Here is a 12,779-nt window from a genome sequence, read left to right on the forward strand (position 1 = left end):
TCTCTCTCTCTCTCTCTCTCTCTCCCTCCCTCCCTCCCTCCCTCTCTCTCTCGTCTGTCTATCTATCATCTATCATCTATCTATCTATCTATCTATCTATCTATCTATCTATCTATCATCTATCTATCTATCATCTATCATCTATCTATCTATATCTATCTATCATCCATCCATCCATCCATCTATCTAGTAGGTATTTGTAATATACATAGATATAACATTGTTTATATACATAAGATAGGTACTGATAAGAGGGAACAATTGGACAAAGACAGTAGGCGCTTATTCCCGCCCCTTTCTGACCTCTTAGCAATCCGGGGACTTCGGGAGGCCTCTGCGCATGTGCAGGGGGGCAGCGTTAGGTTCCTAAAGGGGATGGCGTTCCAGTAGGAAAAATTGAGCTGCACATGCAGTTCCGTGTGACTATAAGGCAGGTGCGCGCGCCCAGCGAGATTTGGCGCGCAGGGAGCCAAATCTCACACGAGGATACTTGTGCTCTTCAGATTTTGCCAAATTTTGGCTTTTTTTTTTTCTTCTTCTCTGCATGTACGAAAGCAAAGAAATCACCAAAAACCATTGAAAACACTCATGCGCGAGCTTCCTCGTACTCCAGAATCCAAATCTTGCACGGGCGCGCCCACTCACCCATTGGTTACCCAGAGGTGCGCACACAACTGCACTGTAGTGGCAATGACAGGGATCTTTTCCCTGGCCTGTTGGGCTGTTTTTGCCTTCCTAAGGCTTCAGGAAAGCCTGTGGATGAGGAAAAACTGACCAACTTCTCCTACTGGAAGTTTGGAAATATCCACAGGCTTCGGAGGTTAGTTAGTTAGTTAGTTAGTTAGTTAGTTAGTTAGTTAGTTAGTTAGTTAGTTAGTTAGTTAGTTTATTATTTAGTTTATTATTTAGTTTTTTATTTAGTTTTTTTTATTTAGTTAGTTAGTTAATTTTTTATTTATTTATTTAGTTAGTTTTTTATTTATTTAGTTAGGTTTTTTTTATTTATTTATTTTGTCCAATACACAACAGTACACAATGAAGGCTATAGAGGTTATACTCAAGTAAAATATATTAGAGAAAGAATAGAAGCAAAAATGGCCTCCCACCAGACTCTCTCCAGAAGGCCAAAAATCAGCTGGCCAGCGCACGCGTGTGTTGGAGCTGACATAGGACAATGCCTTGTGTGCCCTCAGCTATGGGCCCGTGTGCCACCTGTGGCACATGTACCATAGGTTCACTATCACCGCCCTATATTGTTTCAGACAAATGACTATCCAATCTCTTATTAAAAATTGTCCGTGTTGAAGCACCCACTACTTCTGGAGGCAAGCCATCCCATTAGTTAATTGTTCTTACTGTCAGGGAATTTCTTCTTAGTTCCAGGTTGTTTCTATCCTTGATTAGTTTCCATCCATTGTTTCTTCTTTTGCCTTCAAAGATACTGCTCAAAAAAAAATAAAGGGAACACTTAAACAACAGAATATAACTCCAAGTAAATCAAACTCCTGTGAAATCAAACTGTCCACTTAAGAAGCAACACTGATTGACAATCAATTTCATTTTGTTGTCGGCACATTCAGCTTTGTACAGAACAAAGTATTCAATGAGAATATTTCATTCATTGAGATCTAGGATGTGTTATTTATTTTTTTTGAGCAGTGTACTTTGGAGAATAGGACCGCCTATATACATTTTTACTTTTTGCTTCAGAAACGGTTGTAGAAGGGGAGCTGTGTTAGTCCAGGGATGTCCAAATAAGATTCTGGTGAGGTAAATGATGTTTTGCTATCCTTTCACCTTTATTTTCCTTTCAGGCTTATCCTACTTTATTACAGTATAGATATAGAAGTAAGGGGAAACCATGTTCTTAATCAATTAGAACAACATATGCATGTTTATCAAAATCCATTCTCCCTCCTCTTCTGAGGGGGAAACAAAATGGAAAAGCCTTTGATTGATTAGGACAAGAAAAGCTAATTTTAAACAGAAAACAACCTTTTTGTTGCCTTTTGAACTGTAGCTGTCAATCTATTGATTTCCCGTTTCTTATTTTCCATTTCAGCCTCTTGGAGCCAGTGATTATTTGGAAATATCTAAGAATTTTGATCTGGTTTTTCTTCATAACATACCTCTCTTTACAATGGCCAAAAGAACCCAAGCTCGACGCTTCATCACTCTCATTGATACTTTTTATGAAAAAAAGGTAAGCGTTTGGTCTGCAGGTTTCTTATAAGATGAATGCATCTTGAATTCTTTTGGAAATGCTGAATGTTAATTAATAAATTAATGCCTGACAAAAAGCATCAGCATATATCCATTGATCCCATTTTGTTGCTATTAAAGCCTTGACTGTTAAGATTGATGTGTTGCCTAATTGAATTTAAATTGCTGCATTTCCTCCTTTAGCTGCCAGCTGCATTAAAATTTACAATGGCTCAGCGGTTAAAGATACCGAGCTTGTCAGCTGAAGAGCTGAAAGCCCAGGTTTGGGAAACAAACTTTGCAGAATGGTGTGAGCTCCCATTTATTTGCTCCAACTCCTGCCCACCTAGCAGTTTTAAAGCATGAAAATGCAAGTAGATAAATAGGTACCATTTTGGTGGGAAGGTAGCAGCATTCCACGAACTTTTGACATGCAGCGATACTGGCCACATAATTAGTGATGGGCGAACCCAACGGTGTTCAGGTTCAGCAAGTTTGGACGAACTTTACGCAAAATTCGGCCGAACCCGAACCGAACCCAAACGGGGAATCCCACCAAGAGATTCCAGGGGGCGGAGCTTTGACGTCACGTATTCCGGCAGGTTGCTAAGGACGCCAAGGTGATCACTTCCTGGATTCCATGACGTCAAGGCTCCGCCCCCGGAATCTCTTTGTGGGAGGGATTCCCTAGCTTCTTCAAAGGGAGGTCTTCACGTAAAATAAACATTGTTATTTTTACGAAAAAGGACGCAGCGGCGCTGCAAGCAAAGGGCGGTCCTTTCACATAAAAATAAACATGTTTATTTTTACGTGAAAGGACCGCCCTTTGCTTGCAGCGCAGCTGCGGTGTCCTTTCACATAAAATTAACAATGTTTATTTTTACGTGAAGACCTCCCTTTGAAGGAGCTGGGGGGGGGAGCCTTGACATCACCAGCAGGTTGCTAAGGACGCCAAGGTGATCACTTCCTGGATTCCATGGAATCCAGGAAATGATCACCTTGGTGTCCTTAGCAACCTGCCGGTGACGTCAAAACTTTGAACGCTGAACACGACCCCGAACTTTGCCCGAAGTTTCAAAAAATTTCGTGTTCGGCATACCGAACACTGCAAAATTCCGTACGGACCCGAATTGTGCGGGTTTGGTTCGCCCATCACTACACATAACCATGAAAATTGTCTTTGGACAATGCTGGCTGCATCACCAAGAAACAGAGATGAGCGTAGCATCCTAGATTAACTACGACTGACAGGGATACGTTTAACCTTTTTTTTTTAGTGCTAGATGAGGTCACTAAAGCAGCAACATTGTCAGTGGCTAGTAAAGATTAGAATTATGATAATAAAACAGATGTCACTGTATTTGCAACATAGTGGTTTTTATATTAAACAAATGGGCAAATACAAATTAGGATTTGTAAGCAAAATGTATTGTGTAAGTCTTATTGTGGTCACTTCATGAAATTGCACCTTCACAAAAAGGAAAACTAAACGACTAAAACTTAACGACTAAACAATGTCATTTGGCGGGTCCCAGGGGAAGAGCCTTCTCTGTGGTGGCCCCGACCCTCTGGAACCAGCTCCCCCGAGATTAGAACTGCCCCCACTCTCCTTGCCTTTCGTAAACTTCTTAAAACCCACCTCTGCCATCAGGCATGGGGGAACTGAGACATCTCCCCCGGGCCTATACAATTCATGTATGGTATGTTTGTGTGTATGTCTGCTTTAATAACGGGGTTTTTTTTTTAAATGTTTTTAAATTATTAGATTTGTCTTGAATTGTTTTATTGTTGTGAGCCGCCCCAAGTCTACGGAGAGGGGCGACATGCAAATCTAATAAATGAATGAATGAATGAATAAACGAACAAACAAACAAACAAACAAATAAAACAAAGCTGGGCCCTCAAACGGTCTAAAATATGTATCATAGGAAGTTAGAAAATACAGAGCAGATCAACTTTTCATGGGAGAAGTTCTTGTATTGGTTTTGCTGCAAACCCAAACCCAAACCCTTACAAATAGCAACCTCCGGGGTTGATGAAGGAAACTATAAACAAAAGGTACGTTAGAAATCAAAACTTTCAGACAAACATTTGTACAGATGTACTTGCTTCTAAAATTCCTATAAGTTTGTATGAAAAGATATAGAATTAAAAAATTTAAAAATAAAGCGTGTAAATCAGCCCAGGAAAGGGCAGATCTATGTTCTTCTCCTGAGGAAATAGGAATATCTCAAATAACATTGCATACTAGAATCACAAGGTTCCCCCCTCTGAGCGAAGAAGAGTTCACCCGAATTCATCTTCATCACTTTTAAAGATGACACGGTTTGGAGTTTTAGGATGACTGAAAGAGACAGTGAATTTGCTTCCCGCCTTTCATCACCTAGGCCAGTGTTTCCCAAACTTGGCAACTTGAAGATATTTTGACTTCAACTCCCAGAATTCCCCAGCCAGCAAATGGGAGTTGAAGTCCAGATATCTTCAAGTTGCCAAGGCTGGGAAACACTGACCTAGGCTGCTTCTGAGGTGTCCATGATAACCAGACTTTTTGTTTGGATTTATGTGGAAAAGGGTAGTAAGGACATTATGCTGATTGAAGGAAGTCATGAAGATGTTCATCTGGTGTTCGGCAGTGGAAAACCCTATCTAGATAAACTTTTGTTTTGTTTTCAGGGTATATCAAAAATGTAGATGACTACCACACACACACATTTATCTTGTATGCCGCCCCGAGTCTGCGGAGAGGGGCGGCATACAAATCCAATAAATAAAATAAATAATAAAATAAAATCTTGTTTGCCTGCTTCCTAAGGAAAAAGAGTGACTGTCCTAAAATCACTCACAGCCTATTGCTTCACACCTAAGGTGAATCTTGAATTAACTGTCTCCCTGTATTTGCCACCTTGAGTTGATCAGATATAAAAAAGATAGGATAAACGGTTTAGTTTGGCCTTTGATTTTTTCTTTCTTTCTTTCTTTCTTTCTTTCTTTCTTTCTTTCTTTTTCTTTCTTTCTTTGATCTCCTGCAAAACATTTTCATTTGGTAACCCTGAATCATAATATGAGATGTGGGGAGCACTTCGTCTGTCGAAGAGCCGAAGCACTGCTAATCTATTGAATTCTTTTCTGAATCATTTTAAGATAAAGAAAACATTCAGTCTATTTTGCTGCTGCCTATCATGTCAAATTCATCTGATTAAATTGTTTTAACTGCTTTTGCTGAGAAATTGCACAGTGTTTTGACTCCAGACAATAGTTCTGTTTAAGCCACTTACAGACTTTTTTTGGGTAGCTATTCCAGATTATTTTGCGTGTGCGTGTGTGTGTGTTGATTTATTTTCCAAAATGCACAGCTGAGTATAATGTTAATGAATTTTCCCCAAAGTGATAGTCAGTTTAGAATAAACAACTACTCTTACTTTTAGTCTGAGTTGTGGATCTTCTAATGAAATAGTAATGATAAATGCGGCACTTAGATTTACGAAGGTTTCAATCATGGAAGGAAAATCAGCAATATTAAAACAACTTAAAGGTCCTTTGTATTTAAGCTGATGTTTTAAAAATGTAATGGAAGATATTAAGCTTCACCTTATGTGTGATTATAGACATGCACTTAAATATTTATGCAATCAGGACATATCGATTGAGCATAAATTCTTTTTCGAAAATGTACTGGGAAAGTAACGCATACACACACGGCCACAGAAGCACATCCCGTCTAGTTCAGCAAGGAATGTGGGCCATTTCCGGAAAATACATTTTTTGTTAACTAAATGTCACGCATTGGTTTTAGAAGAACCTTAGCTCCTTGAGTAGCATAGCACTTCTGTATGAACAGATGTCAGAGAGATATTTTTTTAATTAGCAGAACAAAGTGGGATTACTTCTTTCCTCTAATCGTGACATTTAATTCTTACTATGCAAAAAGTGAATTCCTGCTCATACGGAGGAAGCCTAAAATTTATTTATTGGTCTTATTTATTGGTCTTACTTATATGCCGCCCAACTCCCAGAGGACTTTGGGTGGCTTCCAGCAAGTAAAGACAAAGCAAAAAGTTGCCGAAATCTCACATGCATGAGCATCCCCTCACAAGATTTTGCTCCAGGACATGCGTAGGAAGCAAAAACCAAAAATTAAAGAAAAATATGGCGACGCGCAAAGGACGTCCGGTCACAGGCAAATTGCGGCTGCTACTGGTGTGCAATCACCTAACGCACCGGTAGCAACCCATCCCTGATCTGCATGGTAGTAAAAACTACAATAGAGATTTCTTATCTTTCCTGAACACAAGAGAGAGAGTAAAACAAATATTCCGTATATACTTGTCTTTATGGCCCACAAGAACTCTTTAATCAGTTTTTTCATGAACCTACGTTGGGAGAGATCAGTCTCTTTCTGTTCCATGTCAGTTTTCTGTTTTTAAAATGCATTGATAGGATTATTTTCTCCTGTTTCCAGATGAATATACAAGTTTTTTTTAAATGGTTGTGCAAAATTTTGTATTGACGTGCATTTTCCCCCAAAATGGTATGTTTAATTATATTTTATAGGAAATATATATATATCATTTTAATTGCATAAAAGTGGAGAATTACATTGAAATGGGGAGTTGGTCTGATTATATTGTTATCCATAACAACTCACAACCCATTAGATGTCAACATGATGGACAAACATCATTTTCCATACATAATCTCCGAAAATGCAAATGAGTTCTGTTTAGGTCAGAATAAAATTCCCAACATCCTAGCTTCTATGAATAATTCCTCCTCATCAGAGAGCAGTGTACAAGCAGTGTACAATTGGCAGTTCTGTGTTAGCAAAAACTTCAGAAGAGAAGGATTTAGGGGTAGTGATTTCTGACAGTCTCAAAATGGGTGAGCAGTGTGGTCGGGCGGTAGGAAAAGCAAGTAGGATGCTTGTCTGCATAGCTAGAGGTATAACAAGCAGGAAGAGGGAGATTGTGATCCCCTTATATAGAGCGCTGGTGAGACCACATTTGGAATACTATGTCCAGTTCTAGAGACCTCACCTACAAAAAGATATTGACAAAATTGAACGGGTCCAAAGACGGGCTACAAGAATGGTGGAAGGTCTTAAGCATAAATCGTATCAGGAAAGACTTAATGAACTCAATCTGTATAGTCTGGAGGACAGAAGGAAAAGGGGGGACATGATTGAAACATTTAAATATGTTAAAGGGTTAAACAAGGTTCAGGATGGAAGTGTTTTTAATAGGAAAGTGAACACAACAACAAAGGGACACAATCTGAAGTTAGTTGGGGGAAAGATCAAAAACAACGTGAGAAAATATTATTTTACTGAAAGAGTAGTAGATCCTTGGAACAAACTTCCAGTAGACGTGGTTGGTAAATCCACAGTAACTGAATTTAAACATGCCTGGGATAAACATATATCCATTGTAAGATAAAATACAGGAAATAGTATAAGGGCAGACCAGATGGACCATGAGGTCTTTTTCTGCTGTCAGTCTTCTATGTTTCTAAGTACAGTGATCCCTCTATTATCGCGAGGGTTCCGTTCCAAGACCCCTCGCGATAATCGATTTTTCGCGATGTAGGGTTGCGGAAGTAAAAACACCATCTGCGCATGCGCACCCTTTTTTTCTATGGCCGCGCATGCGTAGATGGTGGAGTTTGCGTTCCCCGCCGCCCACGCAAAGGGGAAACCCCGATTCGGCTCCTCGCTGCTGCTGCGCTACCGAGCAGATCAGCTGCTGGGCGGCCGAAGGAACCTTCCCTGGGTCTTCCCCCTCTTGCTGGCGGGCGGGCGAGCGGCGGGCATCAACGAGGAGCCGGGGTTTCCCCTTTGCGTGGGCGGCCGGGAAGACCCAGGTTGGGGGTTGGGGGGGTGCTGGGAAGCCCCCCAGGCCGGCTGCAACCTTTTAAAACAGCCGCGCCGCTTCCCAGCTGAGTCCTGAAGCCAAACGCGGAAGTTCGCCTTTGGCATTTGGCTTCAGGACTCAGCTGGGAAGCGGCGCAGCTGTTTTAAAAGGTCGCAGCTGGCCTGGGGGGCTTGCCAGCACCCCCCCGAACCTGGGTTTGGGGTTCGGGGGGGTGCTGGGAATCCCCCCAGGCCGGCTGCGACCTTTTAAAACAGCCGCGCCGCTTCCCAGCTGAGTCCCGAAGCCAAACGCGGAAGTGGTGTTTTTTTTAATTAATTTTTTTTTTAATCGCGATATAGCGTTTCGCGAAGATCGAGATCGCGAAACTCGAGGGATCACTGTATTACCTTTTCCTGTTGAACAACATAGGAGCATCTGACAGGTAGCTTTTGCTTCTCCAAAATCCAACAAGTGCATCCATAGTGAAACTACTTTTAAATGAGAGGGCGCTTAAGGACTGTGTCTTTCAGACGCTTGGCATATTTATTACAATACCTCCCAAGAGCTAAGAGAAAGAAACTAGCAATCTATTTCCATTTTGAGGTAGATCTCATGAAGACAATATTAGTTGTGTAAAAGAATCCATAATGGTATCATTGTCCTCAAATAATTAGCTTTTATTTTCATCTCAATTTTTTAAAAAGTTTACATGTGTTTTAAATTAACAAGGATCACCTGGAACTATAAATTTTAGACATCTAGATTGTTTACGAAAGTCCCAATCGCTTAGCAAAGGAATTTCTTCTTTCTATGGCCCTTCCTGTAAGAACAGCAGAGTAGTATGTTATTGTCATATACTCTAGTCATTTCAGAAGTCCTTGGAAAAAAAGTGTGCTTTCCAAAGAGTGCAGCATTGTTATTAGCCTGCTGCGATTTTTCAAAGGTTAAAGCTGAAAAGATTCCTTGACTGCTACTTGCACATTAGGAAAAAAACCTCCGATTGCTCGCAATTGCTTAGCATCTCTATCCTGCCAGGCAAGTATTTTCTCAGGAATTTTTGCTTTCATTGACTGAAAAATGCTGCACTGTATGGCAAAATGGGTAATAAAACACAATTTGAGTATTGCCCACAAGATCATATGCTGCAACGTCCTATTGGTCAATGACTACTTCAGCTTCAACCGCAACAACACAAGAACACGCAACAGATTCAAACTTAATACAAACCGCTCCAAACTTGACTGTAAAAAATATGATTTCAACAATCGAGTTATCGAAGCGTGGAACTCATTACCGGACTCAATTGTGTCAACCCCTAATCCCCAACATTTCTCCCTTAGACTCTCCACGATTGACCTCTCCAGGTTCCTACGAGGCCAGTAAGGGGCGTACATAAGTGCACTGGTGTGCCTTTCGTCCCCTGTCCAATTGTCTTTCCTTTCTTTCATCTATCATATATATTCTCTTCCTTTCATATATCCTCTAAGTTCACTTTTACCCTTATATATATTACCACATGTCTTTTTTTCTTCCTATGTATTTGTGTATTGGACAAATGAATGAATAAATGAATGAATGAATGAATGAATGAATGAATAAATAAATAAATAAATAATAGAATGAAGCAGGCATTTAAAAATCAATGCAATCCTAGTAAGGAGATTCTAAGGAGAACTGGTTTGCTTTCCAAATGTTGTGGAGCTCTTGGACAGCTGGATCTAAAAGTTTTCATATGTCTGCAGAAGTTGACAAGGATCATACATACTTCTCTGCTTTCTTGGTTTTATCCCTGGGCTGAAAGGGTTTGGAATCTCTCATATGATTTCTCCTGCATCTTAATAAGGCAAACATATTTTTAAAAACTGAATGAAAACAGATTGCCATCTAAATTTGATTTAGTGATGACCTAGAATGATGGCCTGATATATAAATAAAATAATTACCTTTTCGATTGAGTTACAAGTAGCAATTCAGCATCTGGAATATTTTTGTTTCTCTATTTTAAAAGCTATTGCAGAAGTAAGATAAGTAATAAAATATTTTAATATTAAAAGTTATTTGTAACTGAATGATAGGGCCACCTCTACACCTTTCTGTTAAGGCGTGCAACATGTACCACCAGAATCAGAAACCAGTTGTTAAAACTTTCAAAAGTATTCCATTTAAAAACAAGAGAAAGTAAAGAGGGTTGAGAGATTCAGTGGAGAAATAAGAACTCTTAAGTGATTGATCTTCAGCCATTTATCTTTGTTCCAGGTGCGTCTTATTTGCTCGGCATCAGCTCCCCTCCAGAGTATATTTATTCAAGCGGACCATGATAGTGGGTTGGATGAGAAAAGGGTACTGATGGATGATTTGGGGTTAAGCCAGGTAAGCACTATGAACATCAGTGCCTTTGTTGCAAGAGAACATAATTGGTTTGAGGTCTGTGTGCTGGCATTATTGTAAAACAAAAAAATCATCTAGAGGGTCATTCTGTAGCTTTCCTACAGGTTCAATGTAGCATTTTCCCCCTACTGTAATTTAAGATAATGTTATTCCTGTAGCTTCTATTCTATTGTTTCTTTGATATATTTTGCTATGAGTATATCCTCTATAACCGTCGTGTATTGGACAAAATAAATAAAATAAAGATTCATGGATTGGGATCCATTAATGTTCAGAAATCTAAGAGTATATTTCTAAAGCATTGAAAATATTGAGTCAACTGTTACAAGTTGCTCAAATGCAATTCACTGCACTTGTTTTACTCAAGACATTAAGCTTTGTCTCAGTTAGAAGCTCTGTTAGAATAGGGAACATCTATAAGTGTCTTTTTCCTTTAGATTCACATGGAAGAGAGCCAATACACACCACCTCCTACAATATGCATAAAAAAACCAAACAAAAACCCACTGCAAACATTCATAAATATTCATTAATGCGCAATATCTTTTTGTGAATCTTTTACCACCCCCACCCCGATATTAATTGCAGAGTGAGAATTCTTGAGTTAACTGCTGCATATGAAAAATTACTATCAGCATTCCCCAATGTAAATAGATTTCATGGGCAGTAGGTACTACTCTTGCTAAAAGGTTACAAAAGGATTGTTCCTGTCACTCACCTGTGCCTTTCTTAGTGAAGGTCATCGGGGCTGCAAAACTCCAAAATGATACCTATACACTTGGCTTTCTTCAAGAGAGCCTGGGCCCTTATCTTTATAAAGCCTTATACTGACTTTGCACCCAAATCCTACAGTTTGTGGGTACCATTACGCTATTGAATCTAATCTCTTGCTCAGAGGAGGAATTCAAATGGAAACATTCCCAACCGATAGCTGTCTAGCCGCCATTTGAAATCTCCAGGGATAGTTTATGGAGGAAAAAAATCCTTTTTTCAGGTAGGTCAATTGCTACTATATGTGCTTTTGAAACATTGATATGATAAAAATGCCAGACTTACTAGCTTAGAGGATTTTTTAAAAGTGACATACACCGTAACTTACTGACAAAAATCGACTCTCAGTCAGTGGTAAAATCTGATATATTTTTTTACAACTGATTCCGTGGGTGTGGCTTATTATTATTATTATTATTATTATTATTATTATTATTATTATTTATTGGATTTGTATGCCGCCCCTCTCCGCAGACTCGGGGCAGCTAACAACAGCAGTAAAACAGTACAACAAAATCCAATACTAAAAAACAGTTAAAAACCCATTATATAAAAACCAAACATACAACCAAACATACCATACGTAAAATTGTGAAGGCCTAGGGGGAAAGTGTATCTTAGTTCCCCCATGCCTGGCGGCAGAGGTGGGTTTTAAGCAGCTTACAAAAGGCAAGGAGGGTGGGGGCAATTCTAATCTCTGGGGGGAGTTGGTTCCAGAGGGTCGGGGCCGCCACAGAGAAGGCTCTTCCTCTGGGTCCCGCTAAGTGACATTGTTTGGTTGACGGGACCCGGAGAAGACCCACTCTGTGGGACCTAACTGGTCGCTGGGATTCGTGCAGCAGAAGGCGGTGGGCATGGCAGAGGAAGGATACTGCAGAATCATCGTTCCCACCCCATCCTGGGGTGGAAAGATATTGCAAAATCTCACCGCACTCTGTGGGCAACCAGAGGTGGTATTTACTGGTTCTCCAACCTACTCAAAATCTCCATTACTAGCTCTCCAGAACTTGTCAGAACCTGCTGGATTTCACCCCTGCTCAGTATCATTTAGAACCAATGTAATCAATTTAAGCAACGCTATTTCTAATCAAGATTGATAATTGCTAAGGAAAGGTTGAGATTTATTCTTAGATATGATCTAATGGCTTCTAATGGAAATTTTGGATATTAATGTTTAAAATATTTGCATGTCTCCTTAAAAATCCCATCTCCCTTCATATGCTGTACCCAGTGTTTTTGTTTATTTTCTAATGTAGTTTTAAAAGTTTTCATCTTGATGTTTTGTTGATTTAATTAAATGCAAAAGGAAGACAAAGAGGCTCAAACGCTATTGTTCTTAGGGCTGTGTTCCAATTTGGTGGGGGATCTTAACCCTGACATGGAATAAGGCAATTCTGAATACTTTCTAGGCGGGACAAAGACATTTAAGATACCCTTAAACTTCTTTCATGTATCTCCATTTCTCTATACAGTGATCCCTCGATTTTCGCGATCTCAATCTTCGCGAAACGCTATATCGCGATTTTTCCACCCGATGACGTCACTCCTTTCCTTTCTCATCTTTCTTTCTCT

The 12,779-nt window shown here is 39.8% G+C and overlaps 1 protein-coding gene across 6 annotated transcripts in view; it reads left to right on the forward strand.

Moving 5' to 3' along the window:
- Window positions 1-12,779, forward strand: part of AFG1L (AFG1 like ATPase) — a 76,538-nt gene that overhangs the window by 56,083 nt on the left and 7,676 nt on the right. For all 6 annotated transcript variants that reach the window (XM_070733317.1, XM_070733315.1, XM_070733314.1 and 3 more), the window contains exons 11-12: window positions 2,063-2,203; window positions 10,305-10,418. In XM_070733317.1, coding sequence (XP_070589418.1) covers window positions 2,063-2,203; window positions 10,305-10,418 — 255 coding nt within the window. The remainder of the gene's footprint in view (window positions 1-2,062; window positions 2,204-10,304; window positions 10,419-12,779) is intronic.

The sequence above is a fragment of the Erythrolamprus reginae genome, chromosome 1 (assembly GCF_031021105.1).
Source record: "Erythrolamprus reginae isolate rEryReg1 chromosome 1, rEryReg1.hap1, whole genome shotgun sequence".
In the NCBI taxonomy this organism is placed as follows: domain Eukaryota; kingdom Metazoa; phylum Chordata; class Lepidosauria; order Squamata; family Dipsadidae; genus Erythrolamprus; species Erythrolamprus reginae.